Source organism: Henckelia pumila, chromosome 1, assembly GCF_033568475.1.
Source record: "Henckelia pumila isolate YLH828 chromosome 1, ASM3356847v2, whole genome shotgun sequence".
In the NCBI taxonomy this organism is placed as follows: Eukaryota; Viridiplantae; Streptophyta; class Magnoliopsida; order Lamiales; family Gesneriaceae; genus Henckelia; species Henckelia pumila.
The window spans coordinates 151,467,255-151,487,834 of NC_133120.1; the positions used below are offsets into that span (position 1 = coordinate 151,467,255).

General features: G+C 38.1%; 1 protein-coding gene across 1 annotated transcript; it reads left to right on the forward strand.

Moving 5' to 3' along the window:
• Nucleotides 1-17,624: 17,624 nt before the first annotated feature.
• LOC140874215 (uncharacterized) lies at nucleotides 17,625-20,071 on the forward strand. Its single transcript, XM_073277499.1, has 8 exons — nucleotides 17,625-17,855; nucleotides 17,986-18,211; nucleotides 18,316-18,506; nucleotides 18,606-18,733; nucleotides 18,973-19,079; nucleotides 19,197-19,384; nucleotides 19,503-19,652; nucleotides 19,700-20,071. The coding sequence occupies exons 1-8, from the start codon at nucleotides 17,625-17,627 to the stop codon at nucleotides 20,069-20,071; spliced, it is 1,593 nt and encodes a 530-aa protein (XP_073133600.1).
• Nucleotides 20,072-20,580: the final 509 nt, after the last annotated feature.

A 20,580-nucleotide genomic window follows, 5' to 3' on the forward strand; every position in this document is an offset into this window, starting at 1 on the left:
AACAAACTGACGCAGCTTCTCCTGCGGACTATCAGCAATCATGGGCACAAAACGACAACCCCTCTCAAACTGGCTCACGTACTCCACAACAGACCTGTCCCCCTGACGGAGACTCATGAACTCTCGGATCATGCGACTGCGCACATCCTCAGTGAAATATTTGGCGTAGAAGATACGCCTGAACTCGGCCCACGTCAGTGTAGGTAGATGGACTCCTCGAACTGCACCCTCCCACCAAAGGGCTGCATCGCCTCGCATCATGTACGTAGCACAGCTCACCCTGTCGGCGTCTGTGATCCCCATATAGTCGAAGATGGACTCAAGAGAGCGAATCCATCTCTCAGCCACCAACGGATCGGTGGTCCCCAAAAACTCCTTAGGCCCCTTCTTCTGGAACCTCTCTGCGACGTCCTCCTCGTGGGACAGTCTGGGACGTGCCGCCTGCTGCTCCAATAGAGCAGTAATCCCTGCCATCATCGTAGCACTGGCCTGCTCCAGTGCTGTCATGGGGTGCTGCTGAGGTGGCGGTGGAGGTGGAGGTGGAGGTCTCCCACGTCGGTTCACTTGTCTGGGAGGCATTCTGCACCACCACATATTTATTTACATAAATCGCCATGCATAACTAAGTGTTTAAAATTAAGGCTAACTTAAATTCTAGAAATTAAATCATACTATAAACATTAAAACTTACAGACCGGTAGCGTGGATTTCTGAGCTCGCATAGCAGTAGTGACCCCTCCAAGGACCGTGCTCTGATACCAACTGAAACGACCCTAACTCTATAATAAATAAATATGCGGAAATTTTTATTTTTTTTTTTTTACTACTAAATAAAATATGTACATATATGCCCATACATATATGCACAGAATAAAATATTTAAAATAAATACATGACTAAATAAATAAATAATTAAATACTTAAGAAAAATGCAATCCTTAAAATAATTAAACATCTGAGTCAACCCTAGAATTAAAAATATACTGCATAAATAAAATAATAAAATGTGTGCATGCACTAAAAATATTTAATAAAATATTCCAATAAACCTCAACCAATAAAAATATTAAAATGTATCATGACACTCAAACATGGTGACTCAGAAGCTGTCACGGTCACGGGGCTACTGCAGCGCTGCTCATACGTCCTCACCACCGGTAGGAGTAACCTGCTCCTCTACGTACTCACCTGCACCATATCAGTGTAGTGAGCCTAGAGGCCCAACATGCATACTAACAAGGGTTCAAAATAATTTAAAACAATTTAATACTAATACATACATATACATGAATGAGCATGCTTAAAAATTACTTACCATAACTTACTTAAATAAACATAAATAACATAATACATAACATACATACTTGAGTTGTTGAGCATTTATTTTCTTAACATCGAATGGTCCTATCCGTAAGTGTGACCCATAGTGCGACTGATCAGTCTAAGAAACCATCGTACGAGGCTGGTGGCGAACCACCCATACATAAATGGCAGAAAACTGCTCATACATAAATGGCAGAAACTGCCCATACATAAATGGCCACACTACTTCAATTTCCACCTAAAATATTTTATTTGCTCAACCATAGAAATTAAATCATAGCATAAAAATTGATTTCATGAATGCATGTATTTAAATAAATTGTGTGTCCTTCATATATATTTAATTTAATTTTTCTTACTAACATATAAATATTAAAATAACTTAAATGCATAAAAATAATTAAATATATAATCAGGACACATGCAATTTTCTCATGGATGGTTCTGGACTGCTGGCCCTACACTCAAGCCCATTAACTTAAATCTGGCCCATTAACATACTTAAGCCCAATATCTTAAACTTTAAACCCAATTAATTAATCTAAGCCCAATTTAATTAATTAAGCCCATTAAATTTACACTAAGCCCAATAACACTGAAACTGGCCCATTGGGCCCAAAAACCCAAAGACTGGCCCAATAACTTTCATGGGCCCAAAAGCCCATAAAATTAATGGACTAACTTAATTAAAATTTTAAAAGTCCAAATAAAATTATTTGGGAGTCCAAATAATTTTATTTCAATTAAATTGCCTCAAAAATCCATTAATTCATAAAATATTTTAAAAATAAAAAGACTCGAGCCCGGCCCACCAAACCCGGACCCGGACCCACTTAACCCGACCCACTAACTTACTGACCCAACCCGAGCCCCTGACCCGACCCGGACCATGCCCAAAAACCCTAGCCCGATCCCCCCTTCCCAAAACTGTTCGGCCACAGTGAGCAGCCACTGAAAATCCCGGCGGCCGCCTTGCTCCGACCACCCACCGGCCGGAGGGCCACCCCTAGGACTTAGCTCACATCCAGACCTTTCCAACAAGCCAAGAACCAGCCCAAACCGTCGACTATGGAGTGAGAACGAAGCCCTGCCACCCGGCCCTTCTGCACTGTCGCGCAGACCCGAGCAGCTGCGGGAAAACCGTTCGTCCTCGAAGCTCCGACCACGAAAGCCCATGAAACCTTCTGCAAAAACTTAGAAAACTCAAAGGGGGTTCTAACCCAACCGACCTTACCCTAAATAGTGGCCTGAGGAAAAAGATCTCAGCCTTCTTCCCCAGAACCCTAAACCTGCGCGACAGAAGCTTCAGAAAGGAAAGGCTTCGTTTCCTTTCTTCCTTAGCCTCCAGCCCCGACCTGACTCGACCCAAGGGACCTTGATACATGTCTCCAACTAAGGAGCAGCAGCCATGATCCATCCATGCAAGAAAACGTGAGTATGAAACCCAAAACAATGCAAGAACAAGGTGCAACATTCAAAACTGAAACTTTCTGAAAAATATTCTTGGAAAATCTGATGTATACACGACCACACATGCATATACTAATATGGAGAAGAAAAGAGAATGAAGAATCATGCCTTTCACCGTAAATATGGATTTAACACGCGTAGGAAGGACTCCGGGACGACGGGACGACCTTGGGTTGCTTGGAACCTTGAAACCGACCTTCTATGGAGTTTCTAGGGTTGAAGATCGATGAAGGAGAAGGTGGAATGAAGGTGACGGCTGATGAGGAAGAAACAATCGGCTAGAAGGGTTTGGTAGATTAGGGTTGATTTATTTTTTTGTGTTAAATAGAATATAGGTTAATTAATTAAGTAAAAAGGTTTTAAATAATTAATATATAACTTAAACTCTTAATTGAACATTTAAAAATCTGATAACATAAATAAAATCTCGAATTATTAATTTAGGGGAATTTTAAAAATACTAAAAAGTCAATATTTTGACTAATTTTGGATAAAAATGACTCCTAAAATTAAATAAAATTAAATACTTAAAATTTTGAGATAATAAAACTCAAAATAATATTTTAAGGCTCCAAAAAGGCTCATAAAATAATTTGGCTAGAAAGTTGTCATCTCGTCCGTCCACGGTCCCGTCTACGCGATTAAATAATAAAAATACTAAAAATCATAAAAATCACTAATTATGGGTTTAATGCTTAAAAATAAATTAAATCATGCATAAATAATTCACATAATTATTTAACCCATAAATCATAAATTTAAATAATTAATATCCTAATTATGCAGGCGGATTTATGTAATTAAAAATACCGGGTGTTACAGTATCCCTGAACCATTGAGGGTCACACAAGTAATGGATTTTTAATCCCCGTTGAGATAATTAAATTTAAAGAGTTAAATTTAGTGAATAAAGAAGTGGGACTTCTTATTTAAGAGTAGAGGGAGTAAGATTTCCTAAAATGACATAGTGATGGACATTTGTGGAAACCACTGAATTCGTATTCAGAAAATTTATCTTGACTTTAAAAGATGCAGAAATGGTTTCTATGCACATTGGTGAAATTGGTTTATCAATCTGAGTCACGATGAATTTTATATTAATTTCTGAACATGCGGGCTTTGTTTGTCAGGCTTGAACTTAGGACTAATGGGTTCTAAGCTGTTAGCAGCCCACATTATAAATAAGTTATTGCAGTACAGAAATTACACACAACTTACACTCAGATTTTCGAAAACCCTAGCCTCCAGTCAGGAATTTCGGCCGCCCCCCTCTCTCTATCTTAGAGAATTTTCAGTCTGCGAATTTCGAATTTGCAGTCTAAATTAGCAGATCATATCTGTTCTATCTCTTCGTAGAAACTTCTAATAGACTTTCTAGTGCAGTCTATCAGAGGGATTAAACTTCTGTTAGTGGACCTGATTGAAGAATTGTTCGTTCATCAGTTTCTGGGATATACAACAAGAGCAGTTTAATCTGTTGGTGTCCATAATCTCGTTTCGAGATTTTAAGGTAAAATTTATATTGTTTAAATTTTATATTATCAATTTTAATCGTAGGAATTTGATACCCATATGGAATCGTTCCATATAAAATTTTAAAACTTCCGCTGCACCGGGTATCACTTTCTTTTTCAATCCGGAGAACGACCGTGTTCCAACAGTGGTATCAGAGACAGGCTGTTCTCGGATTTTACGATTAAAATTTTATCGATTGTACAAAGCCTCGATTTTTCAGAAAAATAAAACGAAAAAGAAAAAAAAATATTTTCGGGGCTGCCCGCTGCACGAAGGCAGCGAGCAGCGCCGCGCGCAGCTTGGCTACGCGCAGATGGGCTGCACGCAGCAGCCCTGCGCGAGCTAGGGCAAGCGTTGCCCTAGCCCGCGCAGCTGGGCCGCATGGAGCGGCCCAGCGACGGGCGGGCAGCCCGAGATTGTCCCGGGCTGCCCAGAAATTTTTTTTATTAAAAATTAAATTTTTTCGTGAATTATGAATTCTAGCCCAAAATGGTTTTGGGCCCAGTTTTTGGCCCGGTTGAAAATTGTTTCAGTTGGTCCACGAGGCAATGGGTCAAAATTGTTTGAGCCCAAAATTTTTAAGAAAACTTGTGACACCCGGAGCCAAAAAGTCCTAGGGCGGTACATGGTCCGCAATATGGGTGGTTAATACCTGAAAGATGGAAACCCCACCAAAGAATGGGCGACGAGTGATATGAATGAACCGATCACACACCGGAATGAGAGGTACAAAAGATTTGATATGTACAACTCATATCAAGAAGGTGCATCTTCTTTTCGGAAGCTCGTCACATAAGAACTCCGAAGTTAAGCGTGCTTGACTTGGGGCAATTATAGGATGGGTGACCCCTGGGAAGTTTCTTAGGGTGCGTGTGAGTGAGGACATAAGCACGCTGAAAAGACCCGTCTTGATACAGTGGGACGTTACAAATGGTATCAGAGACTGGCCTCTCCCAGTACGGTGTGGTTCGGGGACGAACCAAGCGGAAGCTGGTGGGCATGTGACACCCGGAGCCAAAAAGTCCTAGGGCGGTACATGGTCCGCAATATGGGTGGTTAATACCTGAAAGATGGAAACCCCACCAAAGAATGGGCGACGGGTGATATGAATGAACCGATCACACACCGGAATGAGAGGTACAAAAGATTTGATATGTACAACTCATATCAAGAAGGTGCATCTTTTTTTCGGAAGCTCGTCACATAAGAACTCCGAAGTTAAGCGTGCTTGACTTGGGGCAATTATAGGATGGGTGACCCCCTGGAAAGTTTCTTAGGGTGCGTGTGAGTGAGGACATAAGCACGCTGAAAAGACCCGTCTTGATACAGTGGGACGTTACAAAACTAATCTTTGGATAAATTTTGAATTTTGGAAATTTATAAATTTAATCCCATAAATTAAATATTTAATTATTAATATTGGTACAATTGATAATAAAATATGATTTTATGTATAAAATTGGATTTTATATGTAAAATATGATTTTATGGATAAACTAGATAAAATATGATTTTATATATAAAATAAGATTTTATGTATGATATATGATTTTATCTATTTATATTTATTGCCATTGCATGATATCCAATAAATTAATTTTTGAATTTAATATTATTGGATAAGGATGATCGATTGCCATGACCAATATTATAGGTGTATGTTAGGTTGTTTACATTTGACTTTATTATTGATTGTTGTGTTTTATTAATGGGCCTGGTTTATGGCCCAAATTTGATTTTATCATTTGTAATAAAAGTGGGCCTGGTTTATGGCCCGTTCTCACCCCTACAATGTATCCCTTTATTTGTCATAGTAATTTATTGTAAATTCACTAGAAATAGTGGGAGTTTTTGAAGATGGAGGTGGGACCAGCAAGAAATGATAAAGACTGAAGAAATGTAAATTGGAAGCACAATATAATAGGATTGCATTGCATACTTGCATATCACCTAGGATTGGACTTAGACTCGTGATTGGCAACCACGGGTCGATTAGTAATGGAATCGATCATCCTAAAATATAATATATGATATTATCGTTGTATGCATGTTTAGACTAAATTGTATGAATCCCGCAAGCATACAAATTTTAAATGATGAGACAAATTTTCAAAATTAAAATCCCTCATTTTAAATATGATTTAAAATTGATATCAAGATAAATAAAGGAAATTTAAATATTGTTTAAATGTTCCTACCTTCCATCAACGATCAATGTATGAGATGCTACCCGCGGATACGGTCCGACTCATATTATTGGGGGGGCCCGTTCGTCGGAAAGCTGTACATTAGATCGACTCATGTTGTAAGTTGGATGGAACTCCCATGGGATTGGCTCATATTATTGGGGATCCACATGGCGACCGTCCATCACAACTTAATATTGATGGGTCATCTTGACATGTCACAATAAACGGCGTCATATTATTGGGCCCTTATTGGACATGAGGTAAAAACATGGAGGTTGCTTTGAAAGCAATTGGGCTCTACATTTTGAAAATTATGGTTGGCTGATATTATTCGGGACTATAGTTTGTCAATTGGACTCCATGTTCCCACTAAAGAAAATGTTTCTCGTTTTCACTAGAGGATAGTGAAATCGTTAAAATAGTGGGAGTGAGATTCATAAAATAAATTTCGCCTATTTTATGTCTTAGTAAATTAATTAAACAATCACTGATTATTGTCTGTTTCTTTTCAGTATTTCATTAAGATGAATTCGCGCAATCCACTATTCTCTATTCTCGAACAAAATAAACTGACTGGCGCAAACTATACGGAATGGTTCCGTAAGTTGAAGATTGTCTTGACCTCGGAGAAGATGTTCTACGTGTTAGAAAAATCTCCTCCGAAGGAAGCACCAGCTGATATAAGTCCGGAAGAGTTGGCTAAACTTGATAAATGGTGGGACCATGATATCAAGGCCAAATGCTATATGCAAGCTTCGATGTCTGATGAACTCCAGAGGCGATTTGAGGATACCGTGAATGCTGCTGACATTCACGTACAACTCAAGGAACTTTTTGGGGCTCAATTGAGAGCTGAAAGGTTCGCTACTGTAAAAGAGTTATTGACGTGTCGCATGCGTGAAGGGACTTCGGTCCGTGATCATGGGGTAAGCGTGATTTGGCTTATTCAGAAGTTGGTAACGCTTGAATTGGTATTGGAGCATGAACTCAATGTGGACTTATTACTTCTCTCTCTTTCTTCATCGTTTGACGGTTTTGTGGTGAATTTCAATATGAACAAGATAGATGAAACATCCTAAAACTTCTAGTAAATTTTTTTTTTTTAAAATAACTCTCTAACTATAAAATAATAAATATAAATATATATATGCCCATACATATATATATTGTACTTAAAAATAACTTTACTTAATTTAATATAAAATTTACACATTAAACATAAATAATAACGAAAGTACATGCATGCAGATAAATACCTAACATAAATTACTAAATAATAATCCATAAGATTATCATAATAAAATTTCTAAATAATATTCCTTTGACAAAAATCCATGCAAACTTATAAAATAAATACTAAAAATTTAATAATAAAACATATGCGGAAATAAATGTTCTAGTCTCAACATAAAATTATCTTAGAGCAATGGTCACGGGTTCTAGCCGTCGGGATACTCATACGCCCTCGCCGCTAGTCGGGAACACATTAACTTCATTATTATTCTGCTCACCTGCACCATTTAAATCTAGTGAGCCTAGAGGCTCAGCACGTTCTATCCTTATTTAACAAAATGAAACCACACACAAGCACACATCATATAAAATACGTGAATAATAATTATACGTGCATGCTCTTAAAATATTATGAATATAAACATGAAATAAAATCATACTATTTAATCATCATGCTATAACATGTATCATCATAAATATCATGAATTAACTTATCATATTTTCTTAGTTCTCAACAGGTCGTATCCATGTCGGTGACATCATACTAATCGATTGATCAATCTATAAACCAACGTACGCGGCGGTGGGGTTTCCACCTCTGTGCTGCCACTTCACCAGCCCTCTCAGCTGGATCCATAAGCTCATCATACTTATACATCATTAGGAAGGTCACCGGGCCCAGGTATCCCGGCCTCCAACCACATCACTTTCCACCTTCACTTCAACTTCCATAAAAATATATTTTTCTTAACATGCATTTAAAATTATCATAAAAATTGTTACATGATGCATGAACATAAAAATTCTCATTATTTCTTTATTTTCATGAAAATTTGTCCGTAAATATATATTTAATTTATTTTCTTAAAAATAATACTTATATATCTAATAAAATGCATGCATGAATTAAATATATATTTACGAACATTTATTTTTCCAAGGACTTGTTCGAGCTGCTGACCGCTAGACTTAAACTCAAAAATCCAAAAGTCCAACCTGACCTGGCCCATTAAGCTTCTTGGGCCCTCAAGCCCAAGAGAAACTAATGGGCTCACTTAAAATATAATTTAAGCCCATTAACTAATTAACTTAACATTTAATTAATAAAGTATTGTTTACCCATTAATTATAAATTAGACCGATAAAATTATTAAACCCGACTCCACTTGGCCCAATAATTCTCATGGATCACACGGTCCATGACAAACTAATGTGCTCGCTTTCATAATTATTTAATCCCATTAAACTAGTCCAATTAATTAATTAATCAAGCCCAAACCCATTAATTGTTAATTAATCTCTCATTTAATTAAAATAAAAACACCCAAGCCCAAATAATAAAAATCTAGACCCGGACTAAAATTATTTGACCCATCAATTTAGACCCGAACCGGACCCGGATCCAAGGACCCAAGCCCGGCCCAAAAACACCCCAAACCCACGGCCCACTTCCCCAATACCCAACGTGACCTGCACAAAAATTGTGCAGGTCACGGCCGTGTAGCAGCAGGCTTTGAGGCCTGCTGCCGGCCAGCTCCGGCCGCCGAATGGCCGGAGCTCCACCGCCCAGACGTAGTCCACGTCTGGGCGGTTCCAACGAACCAAGCCTCGCCTTGAATCGATCCCTACACCGTCCTAGCGACACACGATTCGGGAATCCCGAAACTGCCAATCCTACATTAAACCCCATGCGGCAGCTCCTCACTTTAGCCTTAGACCGCCCTGCTCCGGCCGCCCCTGGCCGGAGCCCCGCCCACAAGACCACCCCATGGTCCTGTGGGTCCTTCCTGGTCCATCCATGGTTCGAACCATAAAGTGCATGGCTCGGCCAAGGGTCCTTAACTCCCTACAACCTGCGTAGCCCCATATTCTGGACAGCCCCTAATGCTTTGCATGATCCGACCAGCTCCGGCCACCAAAGGCCGGAGCTCCGGCATCTAGACCACCCCAGGGTCCAAGTGCATCCCCAAGACCAGGCCTGGCTCGAGCCAAGCCCATGCATGGCTCGGCCAAGCCCCCTAAACCCAACAGATGCCACTGCTCGCGCGTAGCTGCTGTCATGGCCGACTCCAGGATGGCTCCAGCCCTTCCAGCCATGAACCCCCTAACCAAAACCGACCCTAAGGACCCTAGCTCGAACCTTAAACCGATGGTTAGCTCCTCTAACAGCCCATGGATCAAAATAATGCATAAATAAGCCAACATGTAAATAAAACGTGAATGCTTGGCATGAACATGAAGATTTTTATTCTAAAACCACATACACATGCAACATCCAATCTTTTATGCATAAATCAGTGTATAATGATTTAAATGGTGTTCAAGAATGGATTCGAAACGTGCCTTGTTGAAGATTTGAACAAAACGTTGATATCGACACTATCGGGCTCGCCGGGACGAACGGACCTTCAAACTAATTTAAAAACCTTGAAGAATTGGATATGGAGGCTAGTGATTCTGCTGTAAAAAATGTGGGAGATGAGAAGGAAGAAGGTGGAGGCGGCTAGGTGAGAAAACGTGAATGGAGGTAGGAGGATTAGGGTAGATTTTTAAGATAATATAGGTTTAATAAATAAATAGATAATTAGGATAATTAAATACTCAAATTTTAAACTTTTAAAATAAATTCTAATTTGCTAAAACTAAGTAAATCCCGAAATTATAAATAATTGAATTTTTAAAGCTTAATAAAAGTCATTAAAATGACTTATTTTGGGTAAAAACTAGCATATAATTAAATATATATCTAAATACCTTAATTTTCTTCATATTATACCATAAAATAATATTTTAAGGCTACTAAAAATATCATAAAATATTTTGGGTGTAAAAGTAATATTTCGTTCGTCCACGGTCCCGCCTACGCAATCATAAAATAAACTTTCTAAGATAAATTCATAAATCACATCATACCTATTTAAATGCCGAACAAATATTTAAAACATGCTAATAAATCATATAATTTAAATAATCACTCATAAAAACAATTTGACACATTTTCACATTATTTTAAAATTATTAAAACCCCTAGTTATGCATGCGGATTTACGTGCCGAATTTCTGGGCGTTACAATAGAGGCCTCCCTTGAAGAGATGGTCAATATGCTTGTAACTTATGAAGCCACTTTAAAGAAGGATAAACCGATTCTCTTGGTGGGCTCCTCTTCTTCTGCTAAGAAGGGGCCAAGTACAAAGGGTAAGAAACGTTCTACCCCATCCAAGAAAACCGGACCCGAGAAGAAGAACAAGACAAAGGCTTCAAACATGGAAAAGTCCAAGGATGTTTGCCATCACTGCAAGAAACCCGGTCATTGGAAACGTAACTGCAAGGAATATCTAGAGCAGTTGCGAACTGCGAAGGGTATATTTTATATTGAAATAAATGTTTCACTTAATACTACTTTTTGGGTATTTGATACCGGATGTGGATCTCTCATTTGCAATGATTTGCAGGTGATGACAAGAAGTCGCAAGCTTAGAATGGGTGAGACCCAGCTGAGGCTCGGAAATGGTTCTAGAGTTGAAGCCAAAGCTGTGGGAGACGTTTATTTAATTTTGCAGAACGATTTTAAGTTACTTTTGAGAGATGTTTTATTTGTTCCAGACTTGATTAAAAACATTATTTCTGTTTCTATGCTTGATAGATATGGTTTTTCTTGCAATTTTGTGAATGAGATTTACAATATTTACAAGAATGAATGTTTGCTTGGAAATGGACAACTTGAAAACGATCTATATAACTTAAAATTAAAAGGCGTTCCAATAAATTATGTTGATAAACCTAACAACTAACAAAAAGAAAATCGATAGTCAAAACCCGGCAAACCTTTGGCACGCTAGGCTAGGTCATATTTCATCAAGGAGGATGAACAAGCTAGTGGGAGAGGGCATGTTTGATATGTCTGATATTAACTCTCTAGCTACTTGTGAGTCCTGCCTGAAAGGAAAAATGACTAAATCTCCTTTCAAAGGAAAACCTGAGCGTAGTCAAAATCTATTGGATTTGACCCATACGGATGTTTGCGGACCATTTAGTATTGGTACAAAATTTGGTCACACCTACTTCATTACCTTTACTGATGATTATTCTAGGTATGGGTACTTATATTTGATGAAATATAAGTCTGAATCATTTGAAAAGTTCAAAGAATTCAAGGCTGAAGTAGAAAACAAACTAGGTAAGAGGATTAAAGCACTTCGATCAGATCGAGGTGGAGAATACTTGAGTACCGAGTTTTTGACCTATCTAAAAGAGAATGGGATTCTCTCTCAATGGACTCCTCTTATGACACCTCAGCTTAATGGTGTTTTGGAGCGTCGCAATCGAACTTTGTTGGACATGGTTCGATCCATGATGAGCTTCACTGAGCTCCCACCTTCGTTTTGGGGCTATGCTCTTGAAACGGCGGTATTGTTGTTGAACAACGTTCACACTAAAGCAGTGAACAAAACACCATACAAGTTATGGAATAACAAAGCTCCTAAGTATTCGTACTTGAGGATTTGGGGATGTTCCGCTTACGTGAAGCAGACAGTGGGAGATAAGTTGGATAGTCGATCCACCTTATGTTATTTTGTAGGGTATCCGAAGAATTCAATCGGATATTATTTCTATCATCCTACTGAAACAAAAGTTTTTGTTTCAAGGAATGCCACCTTCTTGGAGAAGGAGTTCTTATTGGATAAGAAAGGCAAGATGATGGAACTCAAAGAAATTCGAGAAGAACCCAAGATACAAAATAATGATCCTACACCTCAGGAACCATTGATTGACACGCCTATTACTAGAAGATCCGAGAGGACTTCTAGGCCTCCTATTAGATATGGTTTTCTTCTTGAAGGGGATCAAAGTGAACCTGACATTGGATGTGATCCAAGAAACTTCAACGAAGCAATTTCTGATGCAGATTCGAATTTATGGCTTGAAGCTATGCAGTCGGAAATAGATTCGATGCATACAAACCAAGTTTGGACTTTAGTAGATCCTCCTGATGGAATTGTTCCAATAGGGTGTAAATGGATCTATAAGAGAAAACTTGGGCCTGATGGAAAGGTACTGACCTACAAGGCAAGATTGGTGGCAAAAGGTTATACTCAAAGACAAGGAGTTGACTATGATGAAACTTTTTCACCAGTCGCAATGTTCAAGTCCATAAGAATTCTTATTGCTATAGCAGCATGGTATGACTATGAGATATGACAAATGGATGTGAAGACTGCATTTATTAATGGAAACATTAAGGAAGAAATCTATATGATGCAGCCCGAGGGATTCACATCCATGGGAAGCGAGCATAAGGTATGCAAGCTTCAGAGAGCGATCTATGGTCTCAAACAAGCATCAAGAAGTTGGAACCAGAAATTTGATGAAACAATAAAGGATTTTGGTTTCATCAAGAATCCGGAGGAACCGTGCGTGTACAAGAAAGTAGTTAAGGATGCTGTGACATTCTTAGTACTTTATGTTGATGACATCTTACTCATTGGGAATGATGTAGGGATGTTGCAGTCAACAAAGATATGGTTATCAGGTAGATTCTCGATGAAGGATTTGGGTGAGGCGTCCTATATTCTAGGGATACAGATCTATAGAGATAGATCTAAGAGAATGATAGGACTTACTCAAGCTACCTACATCGACACTATATTGAAAAGGTTTTCAATGGATGAGTCCAAGAGAGGACATCTACCTTTGTGTCATGGAGTCTCTCTATCCAAGTCTATGTGTCCCAAGACTGACGAAAAGATAGAAAAAATGACACACATACCATATGCGTCAACCATAGGGAGTATCATGTATGGGATGATATCCACCAGACCGGATGTGGCATTTGCTCTGAGTGTCACGAGCAGATATCAAGCCAATACCGATCAAATGCATTGGAAAGCCGTGAAGGATATTCTTAAGTACTTGAGAAGAACTAAGAATATATTCATGGTTTATGGAGGAAGAGAACTGAAATTGGAAGGCTATACCGACTCTAGCTTCCAAAGTGACGTGGATGACTCGAAGTCAACCTCTGGATTTGTGTTCATGCTCAATGGCGGTGCTGTCTCTTGGAAGAGTTCCAAGCAGGACACCACAGCGGATTCCACCACTGAGGCAGAATACATTGCGGCATCAGCTGCTGCTAAAGAGGCCGTTTGGATGAGGAATTTCGTCCAAGAGTTGGGCGTTATTCCTGAAGCTGTTGGTCCAGTCTCGGTGTACTGTGACAACACGGGTGCCGTTGCTCAGGCAAAGGAACCAAGGTCTCATCAAAGATCCAAACACGTACTGAGGAAATACCACATCATCCGGGAGATCGTGGAAAGAGGAGACATCACTGTCGAGAGAGTGGCCTCTGCAGACAATATCGCTGATCCACTTACTAAGCCCTTGCCAGGACCATTATTTGACAAACATCGCGAAGCAATGGGACTACGTAGTATGACTAGTTGGCTTTAGGGCAAGTGGGAGATTGAAAGAGTGGGTGCTCGGTGAGCCAAATTGTGGCTAAGGGCTTTTATGACTCTATGTATAAACAATCTTTTGTTTAATATAATTTACACTTTTATATTGGCATTTACTTTATCTTTTATCATATTATTATGTTGTGACATACTATAAGATGTTTAGATGAAGACCTTGAATATACTATAGTGTATGTAAGATGTGGTGGCACATGGGGATGGCTATCATGAAACACATCTTATAGTCACTGTATATTCTAAACAGTTCCTAGTCGATTGAGCCGTCCGTTAATAAGGATAAGGATCGCTCGAGATTGAGACTAGCATTTGTGATGCCGAGTACCACGTTTCATTGGTATGGAACATATAGATGTTCAAAGCATGCAAATGGATATTCATACGATGAATGATCGAACTACCCTATCCGAACTTTCCAAGTGGTTATCACTTATCGAGTGGATAAAGTTCGCGGTTTTGGTTGTACACCATTAGTCCTTACTACTTGAAACATCATTGAGACTCTATATGCTAGTACTGTATTTTGACTCATTTACCGACTCTATTGGGGTCATCAGGTGTTGGGATTGGGTACAGTTACAACACATATAGGAGTCGATGCTTTGTTGTCAAGGATTCACCACATACTTGCGAGTGTGGATATCCTATGCAATCTGAGGAGATATTAGTGTGACGAATCTCTGGCCAGAGTACATGATGTGTTTTAAGAAATGGTTTCTTAGTAGCACATGAGATGTCACTATTTGATCTTCAAGATGCATTGCATAGTTATCGAATCTCGAACGACTCTCGATTTACCAATGGTTGTTGATTCGATCGGGATATATGGATGAAGGGACCGTACTGTACGCTAACCAAAATCTATTGGTTCTTGCAGGCACTATCAGTGATACCTAGAGAATCATGGGGCGATGTTGCTAGGCGCTCTTACCATGATTCGATGGGCAAGTCGGAAATTGTTGTTCCGAGTTACAAGGAGTTGTGTGCTAACGGCTAGCTGTATCCCTGAACCATTGAGGGTCACACAAGTAATGGATTTTTAATTCCCGTTGAGATAATTAAATTTAAAGAGTTAAATTTAGTGAATAAAGAAGTGGGACTTCTTATTTAAGAGTAGAGGGAGTAAGATTTCCTAAAATAACATAGTGATGGACATTTTTGGAAACCACTGAATTCAGATTCAGAAAATTTATCTTGACTTTAAAAGATGCAGAAATGGTTTCTATGCACATTGGTGAAATTGGTTTATCAATCTGAGTCACGATGAATTTTATATTAATTTCTGAACATGCGGGCTTTGCTTGTCAGGCTTGAACTTAGGACTAATGGGCCCTAAGCTGTTAGCAGCCCACATTATAAATAAGTTATTGCAGTACAGAAATTACACACAACTTACACTCAGATTTTCGAAAACCCTAGCCTCCAGTCTAGGAATTTCGGCCGCCCCCTCTCTCTATCTTAGAGAATTTTCAGTCTGCGAATTTCGAATTTGCAGTCTGAATTAGCAGATCATATCTCTTCTATCTCTTCGTAGAAACTTCTGATAGACTTTCTAGTGCAGTATATCAGAGGGATTAAACTTCTGTTCGTGGACCTGATTGAAGAATTGTTCGTTCATCAGTTCCTGGGATATACAACAAGAGCAGCTTAATCTGTTGGTGTCCATAATCTCGTTTCGAGATTCTAAGGTAAAATTTATATTGTTTAAATTTTATATTATCAATTTTAATCGTAGGAATTTGATACCTATATGGAATCTTTCCATATAAAATTTTAAAACTTCCGCTGCACGGGGTATCACTTTCTTTTTCAATCCGGAGAACGACAGTGTTCCAACATAAACCTCTTCTTTTAGTTCGCCATTCAAGAAAGAACTTTTGACATCCATTTGAAAAAACTTAAATTTCTAGAGAAAACAAAAGCAAGTAGCATGTGAATAGATTCTAGTCTAGAAACAGGCGCATATGTCTTACCATATTCTATGTCTTCCTCTTGACTATAACGTTTTGATACAAGCCTAGATTTATTTCTAGTAATAGTACCATGCTCATCAAGTTTATTCCTAAAGACCCATTTAGTACCAATAATCGATCTATCATGCGGCCTAGGAACAAAAAACCAAACATTATTACGTTTAAACTCATTCAATTCATATTGCATGGCTAAAATCCAAGAATCATCTAATAATGCATCATCAATACATTTAGGTTCAACATGAGAAACAAAAGCACGATGATTGAAAATATTATTTGGGACCGTTTGTCTCAATAGATGAGTATTGGACCGGATGATACATCATCTCTCATCTTCCGTTCCTTTCATTTTTAAGACCACTGCTTTGATTTATCTAAGGGCCCGTCTAAAAACACTTTATTCTATGCATAAGACAACCCAAGTTCCAACCGAGATGACTTCTCATGAATGCTACATTTCTTCAGATAAGGTATGTATTTTACTTAATTGCCCCCAAATAATTGAACAAAACCCTACCGCACAGATTTAACTTCATGTAAGGGATGCGAGTATGGCAATGACGGCGAAGAAACTTCAAATAATAGCAAGGCACGAGGTAGTTTAAAGCATCGAAGCTGTGGATTTCTGAAGTCTTTACGAAATAAGCCAAGCCAATCTACATCCCTCCGCTAATCTTGGTGATATTCAAAGAAATTACCAAAGATCTGAGGTTTTATTATCTGTTCGTCTCAAATATTACATTTTTAATTTTTTTTCCTTCTTTTTCGAACTTAAAATTATAGATAACAACCCAAAAAAATGTGCATATTCTACAATAAATGCTTACCCCAATTTTATTTTATGTAGCACTTACATTGTGGGTTTTTAGTTTTTGTTTAACCAGTTAAAAATTGCTATGGTTCATTTGTGGCTTCTTTGTGATGTGTTTGAGTGAATATTTTAGGGCATAATGAGGAATCTTGGACTAGTTTTATATAACATATCTATTTGCTTATGTGCCTGCTTAATTGTTAATTTTTGAAACATTGCTTCATGCTTTTTGTGTATTTAAAAATTAAATTTGTAACATTGGTCATGTCGTTTGAGGTACTGCCATTGATTGTTATGCCTAAAATCTATGATTTACCTTTTATGATATGATAGTGCTATCTTTTTCATGGCTGAAGGAGATGGACATGTGCAAGAGTTGTTATTGCTTCAACAAATTCTTATTTCTTCTTTTGTGTTTCTGACCATTGTAACAAGTTTCTATATGAAGTTTATTTCAAAAAAAAATGTAGGAAGCGTAGAAGATGTGTACGACAAAGCGAGCCTGAAAAGATAAATGGTAGAATAAGCTATTTACAAAGGATAATTGACGTAGGAGATGTTGAGTGTCTTGTTAATTTAAGAATTACTCGTAATGCATTTGCACGTCTATGTTACCTACTAACCCATGTAGGCGGGATAATGGAGTCTAGGTATACACGAGTTGAGGAAAAAGTAGCCATGTTTTTGTCTATTCTAGCACACCATAAGAAAAATAGATTTATTGGACACGACTTCATACGCAATGGTCACTCTGTTAGTACTAATTTCCATGAGGTACTGAGAGGTGTTTTGAAACTACATCCACTACTTGTTGTAAAGCCAACTCCTGTTGCTGAGGACTTCTCGAGCGAGACTTGGAAATGGTTCAAGGTAATTTTAGTTATGATTAAGAAAGTCCAATGATTCATTATTTCTTTTACGCTATTAACTTTGTAATAATATGCATACTTTGACTTTTAAATTTTGTGATACGACATTCATTACTACCAATGTTGTATAGGGTTGTCTTGGCGCATTAGATGGTACATATGTGACTGTTCTAGTGTCAAATAAGGATAAGCCAAGGTACAAAACAAGGAAAGGAACAAGGGCTATCAACGTATTGGCTTGTTGTGACATGAACATGAATTTTACCTACTCGCTAGTAGGTTGGGAAGGTTCAGCTGCAGATGCTAGGGTCCTTCGTGATGCAATTCACCGAGAAGATGGGTTAAAGATTCCTAGAGGTATGTTTATTTTTCCAAAAGATATGATTCATATGATACTCAAAGTAATCTTCGAATCAGCAGCTGCAGAAACTGGACTATAGTACTTTACTCTATAATTGCAGGTTTTTACTATCTTTGTGATAAGGGATATGCAAATGTGGAAGGATTTTTAACACCATTTAGGAGAACAAGATATCATATTGATGATTGGGCGACAGGAGGTCCCGAAAACTACAAGGAGTATTATAACTCAAAATATTTTCGTGCACGTAAGGTCATTGAACGAGCATTTGGTTTGTTAAAGAGACTATGGGTAGTACTTAGGAGTCCAACATTTTACCCATTGGATGTCCAGAATCACATCATATTGGCGTGTATGCTTTTACATAATTTCATTCGGTTCGAAATGCAGAAAGACCCACTAGAGGGAGTTGATGAAACAATTAATGGTGTGGTACATGATGTTGAGGATGACTTTATTGATAATATCGAGTCGTCCTCGACTTGGGATTTGTGGAGAGAAAACCTTGCCTTGTCGATGTATAATAATTAGTTCAATAATTTAAATATCATTGTGTCGATGACGTATTGTAACGTATTTGAACTACATGTTTTGTGTGAGTAAACTGCATTCACATGGAAACATATGCTGAAGCAGTTGATTTTCTAGTATGAATCTTTCATTTATGAATTCCTTTCACTTTATCATTATTTTATTTTGTTGATCATATATGTTTTTACTTGTCACTAATTTGTTTAATGCATAATGTTTGCTGCAGTACACATTACCTTTTTTTTAAGCTTATGCAGAAAACAAACGCAGTACTTATGGAATTCGGAGCATCAAGCAATACAGTTGGAGACAAGGGTAAGAAATCTGATAAAGGTAGGCGAGTATGGAGTTCACGTGAGGAAGAAGTATTGATACAGTCGTTGAATTAAGCAATTACTGGAGGCTGGAAGAGTGAAAATGGATTCAAATGTGGTTACTTGAATTTCTTAGAGAAACGGTTAATGAGCATATTCCCAGGTACGGATTTACGTGGCTGCCCATACATCAACTCCAAGATTCATGTGTGGAAGAAAACTCACGGCACACTTGCAACAATGCTAAGTAGAAGTGGAATAGGGTGGAACGAAACACAAAAAATGATAGAGTCATCTGATGAAGCATGGGAAGGCTTTGTAAAGGTTAAGGAAAAATCATTGAATACATTATTGAGTTTCTGTTTTAAACGACTTGGAATTAGAATATCTTTGTATTTTTAATAGTCTATTTTATTTCATAGTTTGTTCATATTTTTTTCAGACTGATCCTAGCGTGCGTACATGGCGTTACAAGTCCTGGCCATATTTCGCAGATTGGATTGAAATATTTGGCTTCGATCGAGAAAATGGACAACGTCTATCAAGTTTTACTGCTGCTGTGCAACAAGTTCTATACGTTCCTGATGAAGTTGTAGCTGAAATGAATGTGGATTCGAGCACTTGTTAACTGAACTTGAGGGGGGAAGTGAATCTCATTCGGTTGCTAATACACCATCATTCACTACATCGGCTAGTAAGAAATCCACTTCAAAGAAACGAAAGCAGCCTAGTGAAGTGGAAGAATTATTTGTTGATGCTATCAAGGAATTCATTGTAAAGACAACAGAAGCTATTGCTGATATCAGTAAGCGTCTGAGTCAAGACTACGAAATAGCTATGCCTATTTCCAAGGATGTTTTAACTGTGCTACAAACTATTCCTGGCCTAACACGAGATGAGAAACAAATTGCTGCTGAGATTTTGGTTGAGAAAACGAAGAAGTTAGCACTGCTTTTCAACCTTGAAGATGACGAAAAACTGTCGTTTGTCAAGAGGATTACGAAGCTATAAGGTCAACATTGTGGCTGCTTTGGTTTTTGTCATATTCTACTCCACTTTTTGTATGAAACAAGTATTAGCCTGGTTTTTGTGTTATTACAGTGGAGATAATCCAAGCAGCAATTATGATGTAAACATGTATTCCTTATCCGGTATTAGCCCCTTACACGGTGCATTTTGTGGTGGGAAAGAAACTTATTCAATGTTATCTTTATATTTAATTTGGGTTTTGTATTTTGCATTTTGGTTTTGATCGTAATTAGTACATTTTGTATTTGGGTTTGTAATTAGTTAATTTTTTATTTTGGTTTTGATTGTGATTTTAAATTTTAATTTATGCTAATTTGCTGTAATGTTTATGCTCTCTGAATTGGGCAACTTGATTTTTTTTCCCCAAAAATCTCCGGTTTTGGAATTGTGCGCAGCTTTGCGTTTCTGGGTCCCTGATTGCAAAGGGATGCAAAACAATTCAAGGGTGTTGGGGTGTGTGAATGTTATTGATAATTGAGTTTTTTTTTCCC

Bases quoted from the DNA above. Each gene is read 5' to 3' on its own strand.
- LOC140874215 (XM_073277499.1), top strand. From the start codon at position 17,625: ATGGAGTCTAGGTATACACGAGTTGAGGAAAAAGTAGCCATGTTTTTG. The intron at 18,507-18,605 runs GTAGTACTTAGG...TTCGAAATGCAG, and splicing joins GTTTGTTAAAGAGACTATGG to AAAGACCCACTAGAGGGAGT. The intron at 19,080-19,196 runs GTAGGCGAGTAT...TGAATTTCTTAG, and splicing joins GGGTAAGAAATCTGATAAAG to AGAAACGGTTAATGAGCATA.